Genomic DNA, 14,901 nt, shown 5'->3' with positions numbered 1-14,901 from the left:
GGCCAAAGATTCGTTGTATGCTACTATTTGAAATACAACCTTATTTCAATCCAAAAATATAGATTTATGAAATGACGGCGTAGTACATCAATGATTGGCATAGAAGAAATTCATCCAAAATATCATCCATTTTATTTTGTATTTTTCATCCCCTCGCCCATTGAGAATCACGGAGAATCGGATCGATACGCAGTATCAGCCACGTCATCGGAATCACCCAATTCTGATCAATTCCCGATCCTAGTGCCGGGACACCAACCAATTAAAATGAACCCTACCAATTCTGCCAAGAACAGTTGTCAAGCATCCAGCTAGAATTATGCCAGAAGCTTGTTAATGATTTCAACTCATTAATTAGAAGCCCTTCAAAAGTATTGACATGTCAACTTACAAACTGACAGCAACCGTATCTTGACTTTATACACACAATAATAGCAAATACCAATGTTTTGACTGTTAGCGAAAGGCAGTGGTGAATGCGAGTATCGGCTCGGCGCGCTTCGCACCACAGTGTGGCAAAGTACTCGACGTACGCCGTCGTCATTTGCGACATTTCAGGAAAGCGCTAAAAACAGGATTTTCTCCATCCGAAAGTTTGGGATAGCGCTTAAGAAGTCACATTCTTCTTGCCGCATGCATTTATGGAAACTGTAGTCTCTGCTGATCATGATAGTCTTTTCAAGGTGTTCAAGGCCTGTGGGTAATACTTTAGGAAGATCCTGCGGGTGATCTCGTACGTGTCACCTTGAGGCTCTGTGGGGTATTTTCGACCATTATAAATAAATCCCTTTTCCACCTGGAAAACTGCCTGGTCGAAAGCATCTTGCTTAAATGGCTGCCCGCTGTGCAGACACCCCACCAGTGTTTGGACAAACAGGCCCCACCGTTGGGCGTAGTAGTCCTCCATGAGGCCTCCCCACTCTTTGCTGGCATAGTCTTGGATTTCACCACTCGGGCCCCATAGAGTGAGCTGGTTCCTGGCGTTCATATCATATAGCTTGGCCTCCTCCTCATCAATAGCTGAGGATTTCGCCCGCTCCAGCCATTTCCCCAACAGGAAGTTGCGATCACTACATAGCAAACGATTGAGTTCTGGCAAAAGGTCATAGATGAGGACCCCGGCTGAAATGAGCAGTTCTGGCAACTTTTGTTTATGAAAGGCATCTGTGATATCCAGGTAAAACGACGTTGTTAGAACTTGTAAAACCTCCCGAGTAACATCCACAAGATCGTACCGGAAGGTTTCCTCAGACATGAGAGACGGAGACGCTTCGATGAGGAGTTTCCACGCTTTGAACAAGTTCGCCGGGTTGTACCAAAGGTCAGTGTTCATGTGAAGGGAAGGCCGGCGCACCAGCGGGCTGTGGTTATGATTTCGATAATGTGGCACGGTGCAGTTGTAGACGCTGGAAAACAGGAGTCTCCACGCGGTGATCAGACTGTCGCGCGTAGTGCCATAACGGCGTACGGCATACAGAGACGCCCACTTAACTAAGTTGACTGGCTCCTTGCGCCACGCCAATTCGCTCATTAACTCGTACATGGCGGGATTCTGCTCAATGCCCTCGGGTGACATACCTACGCCGACCATGGTGGAGTTGGGGAAATGCAAGGCTTCGAAGGGCCCAGAGTTGATACTTTCTACTGTGCCAAACAGACCGCTGTTGCCGCCAAAGTTTTGCAGCATGCACCAGATGAAAGGCTGTCCGTAGAAAGACTCGGTGTAGGAGAAAACCGGCTCGGTCTCCGCAAACAAGTCGAGCACGATCATCCGTCCAAGGGGCACGCCGTGTAGTAGGGCCTGAATCTGGGCAGGCTTCCAGAAACTTGCAGCACTAAAGAACAACCATCCCTGCATCAGCCAAATTGCCTGAGGATCAGCTAGGGGGAGAAAAAAGATTTTCATGAGGAACAAGAAAGGGGACCAGTCCAGAACATGGCTGAAATATTTAACTCAGTAGGGAGTTTGAAGGGGGCTAGGTTTTGCAACACAATAGGTCATTTGTGGGTCCCCAAACTGGGACAATTATTGTACTTGAAAATAACAACAAATGAAATGGTGCTCAATTGTTCTAGCCCAATTTACTTAAACCTACTCATAATTTCAAACATTTACAGAAGTGTTCATGTTTTTTTAGTTGAAATACACCTTAGAGAAGTATTCAATTCACCAAAATACGGTTCCGAATGGTGAACCCTGACATGTTTTACGTTTCTGTTGCGGGGTGTGCCAAGTGCTGCGTCAGCTACATAAATAGTGTGACGTCAGTGCATGGCAATTTAACCCCCAAATTAAATGCAGTAAGAAAAGTTATCATGTATTTGGTGAAAAAGGGGCCAACTTGGGATGCCAGGGCTGGGGGAGAGTCACATAAACCGAAGTTTAGATCCTTTAAAGCATCCTTGCGTCTCTTGAAATGTGATATAAAATCCAAGTTACGATTATTAAGTTAGCTTTAGCCCACTAAAGTGACCATAGCACACCTGTAACTGTGACTGTGATGCAATTCATATCATTTCATGGTGTGTTCCTTTAAAACAATAGCAGCACAATTACTGCTGCAGCAAGAGGCACATACCGTAATTTCTCGTGTATAATGCGCATTCCCCCCCCCCCCCCCCCCCCCCGAAAAATAATGTCAAAAGTCAATGGTGCGCATTATACATAGGTATAGGGGGAAATGGGGGGGGGGGGCTGAAACTTTGCCATTTTATAAATGTATACCGCCATCTAGAGGTTTAATTTGAATCCCATTAAAATAAAATAAAATGTGTTTCGCCTGGTCCTTCATGTTTTCTTTCTTACAAATTCTGCCTGGGTAATCAAACATATGATCACAACTGTGTTTTCTCATTTACTCAATAAAGGCAGGGCTGTGAATTTCAAAATAAGAGCAAGTAAATAAAAATAAAGTATTCTGTGTTCAAATAAAGTGGTTAACTTCAGAATAATTTTTGGGAAAAAAAAAAACTAACAAAAAACAGGTAATACTTCATTTTGATCATATGGGTAGAAGCAAAATCATGCATTGTAAAAATGCATTATACATAGGTAGAAGGGTTTTCCAGAATTTTGAGCTCAACTTTGGGGGTGCGTACTATACATGGGTGTGCATTATACACGAAAAGTTACGGTACATTGTTAAATGATTTCTCTAAATATATGACTCTGCTTCATATCTGTCAGGCTCAGCCCATCTTTCATCTTCGCTACTGTCTCACTGTCACTGTTTTATAACTACCATGGCCAATGGCGAAAGATTCGTTGTATGCTACCATTTCAATATTTAACTTTGATGGCTCGCGCGTGCGGGAAAGAGGCAATTTCAAGTTTAAATGTAAGTGCTTTGTTTGAGCTCATTTGAAATTCTAACAACACTCCTGTTATAAACGTCGCGTTTTACTTTCAGTTGAAATGAGTTCTTTGGAAATGCTAACATTTAGCCACCTAGCATTGTGACACAACGCAACCATGCCGCCCTGCCCCGTTCAATAATATCTGATGCTTTCAGAGTTGCCTCAGATAAAATGAATCCTATGCAGCCCAGAATAGGAAGACCCAATACATGTAGTTCAGTTTTGATTTACATGTAAAAACTCACCAGCAGTCATTGAGGCAAAGACGGAACGACTGACAGCTGACAGGTAAGCGGGGTCCGAGGAAGGTGGAAGCATCTCATTGAAGGTGTCCGTGTTGTAGATGTGATTCGTTCCAAATTGCTTGATCACCTGGGAAAGGTAGAGGGAACCGATCCGGAGGAAAAGCGGGTCCCTAGGGTCCAAGATATAGGAGCACGAGTAACTGCAGTTGAAGTGAGCCCATGGCCCCAATCTTGTTACGTTTGCCTCTGGATGCAACCTGAAATGCAAAATCACTTTTGCCGTGCCACTTCCAAATGATCAAATGTGCAATTGAGTTTTACAGATTTTACATTACATACATGACCATGACCTTTTAAAAGGGATTTATCTTGGTCTCGTTCTTTCATATCATACAAACAGGTGTAAATGGGAATGAATAATATGCTGTGCAAAAAACGCTTTAAGGAATTTTCTGTCAAAATAGACCATGACATAATCTGTGTATTACTGGCAAGAAGCATTGCATAATTAGAAAAGGTGATGAATGTTTGCGAGGGCAGAAAAAGGTAAAAAGATCGATCCTTCACCTGAGGATTCCCCTGGGGATGTTCCCGGAGAAGGCCGGCAGCACTGGGATCATGCCGAATGATCTCATTCGTTCCAAGATTTTAAACTGCGGAGAAAAAGGAAATGTCATGACAGAATTTGAAATGAAATCTACCGAAGCCAATCATATCTTAAAAACCACACGTTTTAATGCTGTGCTGATAAGAATCAAGGTTACAGTACTTGGAGGGTCAGCTGGTTCACATGCCAGGACTGTGGCAGAGGTCCGCCAAACTCGAACAGGTTACCCATGCGGTTCCAGGCGAGAAAGGCCGGACCGGCGAAGAATTCTTCGATTTCGGATTGGTTTAAACCAAGAGCGCGGTAAACCTAAACGGGACATCAGGAATGTAATACTGTCAGCAAATCAGTGCAAAAACATACTGCTTCACTTCTGAAATACCAAATTTGCAGAAATGACATTTAATTAGACGTTAGTGTTGATAAGGAAGGATAGTCATCAATGTGAAGACCCCGATTATGTTAATGATGTCTCATCATAATTTCAATATGCAACACTTTTTTTTTGGGGGGGGGGGGGGGGGGGGGGGAATAAACCTCTTCAAATGATCACTTCCATAATATTCTCAAGAAAACATAATGTCCAATCACTGGTGAGCTATTTTTAGAACAGGCCTGCTGGCGACTCATGCGGTCGTCGGGGGTGACCAACGACCATATTGGTGAGCAAATGATTTTCCAAACTCAAACCTTAGCCAACATGTCCGGCGCAAGCCGAAGAGACGGCGCGGGCTTAACACCTGAGGGCGGCTTACGAGTCCCGGTTAGTTCTAGAAGCTGGCTTTCCAGATGGCAGGGAGTGTGAGGTTGAGGGTCTCCGACTAGATGTAGGGTCTCCAGCTTTTGAGAGCGGCTTTCTCTTCCACGGCAAGCGGGTGCGGGCATACTTATTGCGAACTGTGGACGAGAAGGTGGCCGCGCTTCGCACCGGAGTCGGCTCCCGATTGGAAACTCAACAGGGGACTTCAATGCTCGTGTCATGACAAATGTTGAACTCTCTGTTAGCCAAGTAAGTTGCACAACTTGTTGTTGTTTTTCATCGAACATCTCAAAGTTGTTTTTAATCATCCCTCCAACCTCGTCCAACCTGATTTCTGACTTGCCAATTTTGCAGGGATTTGACTTGACACAGAAACTTGAAGATCAAGTGTTTGCTCTTACCTCTTGCCAAAGGGCCTCTTGGCCAGTGAAAGCCAACGGAAGATTGATTCCATTAAGCGCCATCCAGTCGATCTCTCTCTCCCACCTCGGCCAGTCCCACCACACGGAGGAATAGCTGGCGGTGCAGACATTCTGGTAGTAGCGGAACCTGACACACACACACACACACAAGCTGATGCATAGATGCTGCTGCGCTGGGATTCACTTGGCAACAGCGAGTTACTTTCTTTGTCTGCTATCGAATCACGTGGGTCAAGTTACAGTGGCAACATTTTGAAATGTAAAAGAGAAAGCAGATATACAGTGTGGGCAGTTCCCAACAAGGTCCTGGTCTTGCTTTCAAGCGACACCCCACATCTCGCTAACGTCAGTTAGCGTGCCTCTCTCTGACCGAAGCCTTCAATGCAAGCGTCAGCGTCAAAGTCGTGACGTCGGAGCAAGCGCGCAGCGTGCGTGTAACGCCGCGACAAAATCATTAGTAAAGAAGAATCAAACGGAGATTAGGTACAGGCACAGAACATATTTGGTAAGGGACGAACTCTTCGAATGGCGTCAAAACAATACAAAATTGAATTGTTTGTTTTTTTTGCATCATAATTCACACTTTTGAAACTGTTACTGTTGCGCTTGTCTCCATCGTTCGTTTCCTAAAAAGAACACAAAGCTATTGATGTCGCCCTTTCCGAAGAGGAAAAGATTTTGGCTACGGTTTCATTTGAGAGGTCATGAAATCCGTTACCGTTCGAAAAACGGAACGTCCCCCTTGCTGTGCTCGATATGAGACAAACCTTGACCTTCAAACCAAGGTACGTACTGAAAAGGGATTTATTGCACACCACGCTACAACCAGCTTCCCGAGAAACCAACCGTGACTATTAACGGCCAAGTTTGACACCCGTGCCTTAGGCTATTAAGACAGTCATGGGGAAAACTAACAGTGCCACGCTTTGCCATGGCTTGGCATGGCATGCCATGGCTTTTCAGTCTGCGAACATGACATAACTGCGGTGAGCTGATGCGGGTCTAATTCACAACAGTTAATTGAGAGAAAGGGTCCTTGAATGGACCTAGCCTAGCCGCTGCAAGTTTTCAGTGCAGCCTCAGTAAACAACGAAACACAATGTGTTACGATGATCTATTTGTCATGCGCCCCCTGCTCAAATATTCCCATTACGCCACAAAACATACAGCCATACCGGCAGCCATATTGCGGAAAGACGTGTTGTTTTTTGGAAGAGGATGCCTTCGCGTACATTCCTCTCCAAGGACGAAGTGGAGAGGCCAGGCTTCAAGCCCCACAAGGACCGTGTGACTGTCATCATGTGTGGCAACGCTGCAGGTTTCATGCTTAAGCCAGGCCTTACTTATAAAGCCAAAACATGCAAACCCCACACAGACGGGGACGGATTTGAACCAGAGTCCTCGGAACTGTGAGGCAGATGTGCTGACCGGTCATCACCGTGCCGCATGTTTAACATCATCAAACAAATGTAAATAATCAGACAAAGATGACCCAAGTATACCAAAGATGCCGTTTTTAAAGATGGTTTTATTTACACCTTCATTGGAGTCCACCTGTGTTTGATTCTCCTGATTGGACTTGATGAGGACTGTCTATAGAAGACCTTACAGCTCACAGTGCATGTCAGAGCAAATGAGAATCATGAGGTCAAAGGAAGTGCCTGAAGAGCTCGGAGACAGAATTGTGGCAAGGCACAGATCTGGCCAAGGTTACAAAAAAAAAATCAATTCTGCTGCACTTAAGGTTCCTTAGAGCACAGTGGCCTCCGTAACCCTTAAATGGAAGACGTTTGGGACGACCAGAACCTTTCACAGAGCTGGCCGTCCAGCCAAACTGAGCAATTGGGGGAGAAGAGAGAGGTCAAGAAGAACCCAAAGATCACTGTGGCTGAGCTCCAGAGATCCAGTCGGGAGATGGGAGAAAGTTCTAGAAAGTCAACCATCACTGCAGCCCCCCCGCCTGTGTGGACTTTGCATGTTCTCCCCGTGCCTGCGTGGCTTTTTCTCCGGGCACTCCCACATCCCAAAAACATCCCAAAAACATGCATGAATTGGAGACTCTAAGTTGCCCGTAGGCGTGGATGTGAGTGCCAACGGTTGTTTGTTCGGATGTGCCCTGCGATTGGCTGGCGACCGGTTCAGGGTGTACCCCGCCTCCTGCCCGATGACAGCTGGGATAGGCTCCGGCACGCCCGCGACCCAAGTGAGGAGAAGCGGCTCAGAAAATGGACAGTTTGATGGACACTTACAGCTTCGGGTTCCCCTACATGTCAATTACAAGTTATTTATAATGCGGCCGTTATTTTCCTAATAGATTAAACTGGCTATTCTTTTTTGATTCACTTCTCGGTATGGTCTCTATACCAGAAAATGTCAGAAAATAGATCCAATGTTTTCCAGAGTTAAAGCAGCATGTTTGCGAATGTCTTATTTCGACGAACCACAAAAATAATCTGCTTTCATTGAGGACTACAGAAATCTGAGAATATTTGATTGATTCATTTGATAATCGTTCAGTCGTCGACGAATCGATTGATCGTCGCACCTGTAAAACACAATCGAATAGTCGCATCGGCATTTCGCGTCGCCGAACACGCACCGACCTGTGCTGGGTGTTGATGCGGAGGACGCCGGAGAGACGAGGGAGAGGGCGGGGCAAGGCCACTTGATCGCCGGACCAGGAAACGTGGCAGTTGCAGAAATATTTCAAGTAGTTGTAAATCCCAGAGGCCACGGACACGCCGGTGTTGCCCGTGGCGACGATCTTGTTGTTCTTGGTCGACCTGAGCTCGCACACGTCCAGGCTGTCGTCGGAGAGGCTCCCGTCGACGACGACGACGAACTCCGCCGATCTGGTGCCGAGCAGGCGCCTCAGCAGCTCCGCCACCGCTGCGCCCTGCGTCTTGTCGTCGGCTCGCGACTTCAGGTGCTCCAACGTGGGGAAGCGGCGTGCGGCGGCGGCGGCGCAAAGGGAGAGCGCGGCGATGAAAAGCACGCAGCGCTCGCACCTGCGCGACATCTTGCTGGCTTGCTCCATTTGGACCCGGCGCGGTCCTGGGCGAACGCTAGCCAATCACAGGAGGCCGTGCTTTTGCTTTTACAACTAGCAGCCAATCGAAAGAAGCAAACTTTGGGCGCGCGCGTGTGAGTCACGTGACGCGCTTAAAGACGTGGCCTGCTGTCGTCACGTCGAATTCGGGAATGGCCGACACAGCCACGAGCCGAGCTTGAGTCGAGTGGCGGCGTCGCCTCGAATGTTTGCGAACACTTCCTTTTGGCACCTCGCTCATCAGCTCTTTGTTTACAACTTAGGTTCGACGTAACCTCAAACCAAGCGAAACATGGCGGCGCGCTATTGTTTAGCGCTCAGCGCAGGATAATTAGCATTTCCGCATTGTATTTTCAGTCGACACAATGAAGAAGCAATGAAAATGAACCCAGTGGTCTTTAAAGTGTTGAACAAATGAGCTTGACCTGGGGACAATTATAATCAGCAGGCTTCTTTTTTCTTCTTTGTTGATATTTGGGGGGGATTTATTTATATGGGATTTATTGATCCCATATTCATTTATTTATGAAATAGTTGGTCCTTTAGTATATTGTAAAGAATATTTATTGAAGACTTATGTATTTTATGACATAATTGGTTAATTTTGAAGCGTGGTACATTCGCCTGATAAGGATTCAGTTGAAGTTTTGTTTTGTTTTGTTTTGTTTTCCCCGTTCGCTTTACGTTTCACCCTCCAGTCCAGTTGGCGGCGGTAGAGGGTGGAAACGATGTGATTGATGTTACTCGTTCCCCCACAATGCACCGGGGCGAGCGCAGGCGCCTTTTTGCCGCGTGATATTGTTCGGTCAAACGAGTGTTTTTGTCGTCATTTTCCGTGCAAATAACGCCGGCAATGGCTCCGTTCGGCTTGGCGACGTTTGTGGCGAAGTCCTTCGGCGTGTTCACTTGCTCGAACACTCTGGCAAGGTAGCTAACTTGGATTCCGCTGACTTTGTACTCTGGTAGCTGCTAGCCGAAGCAGTAGTAATGCTACCATGGGCGACGAAGCCAGTTTGGACGGTCACCGTTCAATGTCTGTGAAAACTGCGGGGGGGAAGAAAAAAAAGAAGAGTTTTGCTCATAAGCGTTGGGGTTTATGGTTATTTTCTTGTAGTTTGTTGGCAAGTAAGCAACTAATTGCACTGAAAGAGCACAACAGAATACATTGTGCCTTTTACAGAAATACTGTAATGGCAAGTTTTGATGAACACTGTCATAATTGAACTCTATTTGTATTGTTTTGGTCATTTGCAATTGACTTCAAGTTTGATCAAATGCACCAAATATTTGTGCGGCGCAAACTACAACCACAAGGATCGCTCATTTTCATGAGTGTATAGAGCATCATCGATCTTCATAATAAATAATAAAAAAAAAATCTGAGCATTTGGTTTTCTGTGCAGTTGACTAGATTTCAATGTGAAAATTGGCACAGAGTTCGATCAATTCACCGATCCACCGTGGCCGCCTAAACGCCTAATCAATGCTCAGATTAATCTGTAATGATTTTTGATCATCAGAATTTCAGCTTCTCAGCAGTAAATGCTAATAATTATATTATACAATTAATAATTCTTCCAAAATATATAAAATATTAATATTCAATATGTTGAAATATTCTGTATGCATATATTTTTTCAACATAGCACATGGTCGCGTGTTCAAAGTGCCCAGTATGGTACAGAGGTGTACTGAATACGTGTACCTTTACAACATTCCCCTGTAATAATGTTTCTGATGCATGCCTGTCAAAATACAGGAACGTCTCACCCGTGATGCCGACGGATGAATGTGCCTATCCCTAATGTCGACATGTACTGTACTGGTACACTCATATTTCTATCTTGGTCTACCAGAGTCGTCCGTGCTGCACACGGGACCCCGGTGAGATGCCTGTCCACCCAAGCCGGCGGTCCTCCAAAGAGGCCTCTGAATGGTTACATGAGATATGTTTTGCAGCAGAAGCCGGTGGTCGGGCGACAGAACCCAGGTAAAGTGCAACACGGGGAGCGCTGCCGCTCCGATTGAGAGCGATGATAGCGTTCAAAGGCTACGCTGACCCAAATGTTCAATTTCATTATTGCTGTCTCCTTCAGAATTAAAATTGATGGATGTCATCAGGAAGATTGCCCACGAGTGGAGAACGATGAGCCCGGAGAAGAAACGGGTATTTCAACTTAACCAGGAACAGTGGAGCCCGAAAGGTTGAAAAAAAAAAAAAAAAAAACCCAAATCTTTTGAAGGTTGGCTTGTTACAATTTGGTAACAATTAAAAATCGGTTCATCTATGATCTTAACATTCGTCGTCATAAAACCTGTACAGGCATGGTAGCCATCCATCCATCCATTTTCTAGCGCTTATCCGAGGTCGGGTCGCGGGGGCAGTAGCTTTAGCAGGGACGCCCAGACCTCCCTCTCCCCAGCCACTTCGTGCAGCTCTTCCGGGGGGATCCCGAGGCGTTCCCGGGCCGGCCGACGGACGTAGTCTCTCCGGCGTGTCCTGGGTCGTCCCCGGGGTCTCCTCCCGGCGGGACGTGCCCGAAAAAAAAACTAATCTGATTAGGCTTAAAAACAAATAATGATTTACAAATAGAAAAAAATTGCTGCACTGGCATTTTTAAAGTCAAACTTAGCTTGAAGCAAGTCAAAATTGTCTGCAATTCATTTTTGATGTGTTGCTTTTTATTTTAAGTGTCAGCAGATGAGTCTTCAATAGAAATAAAACAAATCTTCTGGAAAATATTTTTTTGTTTTCGCAGTGTAAAATCTTCAGCCAAGCAAAAGCGTCAAAAGAAAAACCCAATAAAACACTCCACCTGTACTTTGATGACATGGTCAACGCTTATGGTTATGCATTTTAAATCCAGTTAAGTATTCCAACAAAGCAAAGGGAAAAGTTCAGAGTTCATCATTTGATGGGATGAACGGTGTCTCAAACTACGCTACACGTTCCAGAACTGAATAGATCGTTTTGAGTAAGTTTCCCTCGCGGCGTTTATATCCCTCAAAGTACCGTACTGTACTGTCAACGATAAAATCGGTGTAAGGTCGAATAATGACAATATTCGATGGTGATTTCTACTTGCTCATTGGTTAATAATGAATGGGTCCGTTTTTCTCTTGTTCTCTGTTTGAGTCATATCACTCGATCAAGCCTTTTCTAACATTGCGTGCTACAAAATGAGCAAATGATGTATGATTATCAGAGCGATATCGCTGAAAACTGCAATATCGGCATCGGATCGAAAGTGAAAACGTTGGATCGGGACATCGTTATTCAGATGTCGTTTTTTTTTCTGAAGATTGAGCTCAAATTCCACACCGGATGACCTCAGTGACTTTCGGCTTTGACGGTTCCACTGTATGCATCTTGCAAAACAGTTTGGAACGGAAATATAAAGTGTGAATAACCCGGTGGATATCTTCCATGAAGCCTTTTGAAGATGAATTTATCCAGGAGAAGGAAGAGTTTAAGAGAGTTCTCCAGCGCTACCGGGCCCAGTTGACGCCAGCGCAGATCGAGCAGCAAAGGCTCGAGAAGAGGGAGACGATGGCCAAGAAGGCGGCGATCCGCAAGAAGAGGGTAAGAGGACGAACAGTTTAACAACGCGAATAATGTGTCGTCAGCGTCAAGCGCAAACAAAATCTACGTTTAGACATTTTGCAGGGTTAGGCGAGCCGTAGTCCAGCATACTACGAGTTAGAATGATCGAAGACCCGATGAGCAAGTCGTGCTAACGCACACTCAACCGTTACGAGTTGAATGGTTGAACCGTAACTCTTTTTTTTTTTTTTAATGGGATCTAGGAAGCAAACACCATGGGGAAGCCGAAACGTCCTCGCACGCCTTTCAACATCTTTATGTCGGAACACTTTGAGGAAGCCAAAGGAGAAAACATACCGGTGAGTACAAGAAGGCTGCCATCCATTTTGCCTGCTTTTAATGTGCTAAATCACGGGCGTCAAACTCATTTGTGCCGCGGGCCACGTTCTAGTTCGAGTTCGAGTTTCCCTCAGAGGTTTCGTAATGATTGTGGAACCATATAAACGTACAGTATAATCAGCTCATTATATCATACAGTGGAACTTCTGGGTTATTTTTTTTTGGTCTCAATTTTTTTGTACACCTGCTTGGTTTTTGTGCAATTCAAAATAGTCCAAACACGAAACACATCCGCCTGCCCGTGTCATTCCTAACGTTCCTATTTTGAAAGGCTTGCAATTTTTCAACATTATTAATAGTGAAGACAATTTGAAATATCGATCCAGAAGAGCGTGAAGTGGACGCACAATGATTGGCTTCCGCGGGCCACGTGAAATGATACGATGGGCCCGAGGCCTTGAGTTTGACACCTGTGTCCTGAATGATGTCTGCTTCACAAACACTTTTCGTGACAGGCCTCCCAAACTCCCATTGCGCACAATTTATTTTTATTTTTTTTTTGGGGGGGGGGGGGGGGGGGGGCGACGCCTGACATGTCACGATGGCTTTAACTGCATATCATTTCATGCCTTGTGTGCTAGGCGAAGATGAAGTCACTGACGTATGACTGGAGGAATCTTTTCAGCCATCAGAAGCAGGTAGGCCTCAACCACTTCAAATATTCTTTTCTTTATGTCAAAGTCGGGACTTTGGAGTTTAAAGCTTACGAAACGGAAGGAGATGCATGCGCTTAAACAGTAAGAAAGCCAAAAGAGCTGCATTTGTACCAACACAAAGCTTCTTTTTTGTTTGCCCATTGTTGAGTCACCTGTCAAGTGTTCGACATTCCAGGTTTATACACAGCTGGCCGAGGACGACAAAATCCGCTACAAGAACGAGATGGAGTCGTGGGAGGGCCACATGGTAGAAATTGGACGAGAAGACCTGATCAGAGGCAAGACTGTGTCCAAGCGCAAAAGGAAGGCCGCAGAGGCCGAAAAGGCCAAGACAAAAAAGAAAGCGGCAGCAAAGAGGCCCGCCACAAAAGCCAAGTCGAGAACTATTAAGAAGATGACAAAAAGCAGCAACGCAAAAGCTGAGAAAAAGATTACAAAGACTTGATCTTCGTTTCTTTTGTGGACTTTCTCGTTCCGAATGTTATCGACTACTACTACTACTACTAGACAGATTTTCAGCGATTCCACAGGTCCGCGCTGTCACTTGGAGGTTGCTTCATGTTGCCATGCGGGCTTCGGTTAATCGGTTGGTTTACTCATTAGTCAGCTTTTGTTACGTAAGCTGGGGCAAAGTGACGAAAAAGACGCTCATATTAGTTCCCGAGCGCAGTCTTTTAACGGGATTCCGCGCAGAAACAGAAAAGTGAAACTCACCCTTTGCAGCTCGAACAGCTGCGAAAGTCGCAATTCACCGAATAATTGTACAGTATGGCGGTCCTTTGCTGGCTATAGTGTCACATTAGTCTGAAGGAAACCTGGGCTTGTGTCATCAAGCGGAATCCATTTTGCTATTTCCTTCGGTCGGCTCTTTTGAGATGTAAATCCAGAGCAGCTCTGCTATCATCTCTGGTTGGCCAAAACACATTTTGTATTGTATGTATATGAAAGAATTGGCGATAACGACACCATGCAATAAAGCTCAAACATTGCCTTCGCAATGATGATAATGTTGCCATCGTCTTGTGTGACCGTTGCATTGGAAAAGTCATTGATTTTTTTTTATTTTTTTAAAGATGGAAGTAAGGGATTGGATTGATTCTCCAACGCATTTTAGGTTCCGCGGCGCAGCTAGCTTGGTACCACACACCATCTTCCATCTTGACTGAATTTGTTGTACATTGCTATTAACTCTTCTTATGTAATAGAAGCATGTACAAATGCACCGATGACTGTGAAATGTTTGCAATTTCAAAAGGTCCCTGAAGCGCCCCCCCCCCACACACACACCCACCCATAAAACACAAATACCTTGTGCTTGTTTTATTGATCCAAGAAATCGTGATGAAAATGTCATTTCACACTTAGTACACTGAAACTTTCCGTATTTTATTTGAGTCTTTGGGAATGTAATGCCACAACAATGTGAAGAACATACTCGTTCAGTACGCAGCTTACTTTCCAGAATATTACCCGAGTCGTCTTTGTATTGTGTATTTGAATAAACATTGACATCCACCTTATGTAGTAATTTTGTCACGTCATTTACTGTAATTCAGTGATTCTTTTGCATGCCACTAGAGGGAGCCAATGTACCGCAGTTTAAGAATCCCTGCTCGAGGGAAATGACAAATTCTCTGGTATGGAAATTACTAACAGAATTTGCAAAGTGCCCGTAAGAGGGCCATCATGTCATTTGTGAAACGTCACTGTCTGGGGAAACTGTCCATGTCCAAATTTGGTTCATTTCACATTTTTTCCCACAAATATGTACTGTTGATCAGTCCCCACATTTTGTATTTTTTATTTTTTTTAATAATTATTGACGACTCTTAAGTGTTGAAAATGGCTTGCTCTCTTTGACG

The 14,901-nt window shown here is 45.0% G+C and overlaps 2 protein-coding genes across 4 annotated transcripts; one reads left to right on the top strand and one right to left on the bottom strand.

Moving 5' to 3' along the window:
- Nucleotides 1–109: 109 nt before the first annotated feature.
- naglu (N-acetylglucosaminidase, alpha) lies at nt 110–8,579 on the bottom strand. The gene is made up of 6 exons (XM_061756875.1): nt 7,995–8,579; nt 5,371–5,518; nt 4,372–4,518; nt 4,170–4,255; nt 3,603–3,859; nt 110–1,881 (listed from the first exon to the last, which is right to left on the bottom strand). The coding sequence occupies exons 1-6, from the start codon at nt 8,426–8,428 to the stop codon at nt 665–667; spliced, it is 2,289 nt and encodes a 762-aa protein (XP_061612859.1). The 5' UTR covers nt 8,429–8,579; the 3' UTR covers nt 110–664.
- Nucleotides 8,580–8,813: 234 nt separating this feature from the next.
- On the top strand, nt 8,814–14,559 carry tfam (transcription factor A, mitochondrial). 3 transcript variants are annotated; one of them, XM_061756889.1, is made up of 7 exons: nt 8,814–9,367; nt 10,297–10,430; nt 10,537–10,607; nt 11,874–12,023; nt 12,248–12,343; nt 12,965–13,021; nt 13,215–14,559. In XM_061756889.1, exons 1-7 carry the CDS (start codon nt 9,294–9,296, stop codon nt 13,482–13,484), a joined length of 852 nt encoding a protein of 283 aa, XP_061612873.1. In that variant the 5' UTR covers nt 8,814–9,293; the 3' UTR covers nt 13,485–14,559. The 3 variants fall into 3 exon arrangements, with proteins under 3 accessions (XP_061612873.1, XP_061612872.1, XP_061612871.1); XM_061756888.1 differs by having other exon boundaries at nt 13,200–14,559; XM_061756887.1 differs by having other exon boundaries at nt 13,188–14,559.
- The last annotated feature ends 342 nt before the right edge of the window (nt 14,560–14,901 follow it).

Source organism: Phyllopteryx taeniolatus, chromosome 19 (assembly GCF_024500385.1).
Source record: "Phyllopteryx taeniolatus isolate TA_2022b chromosome 19, UOR_Ptae_1.2, whole genome shotgun sequence".
NCBI classification, from domain to species: Eukaryota; Metazoa; Chordata; class Actinopteri; order Syngnathiformes; family Syngnathidae; genus Phyllopteryx; species Phyllopteryx taeniolatus.
This window is presented reverse-complemented; position numbering and strand designations above follow the sequence as displayed.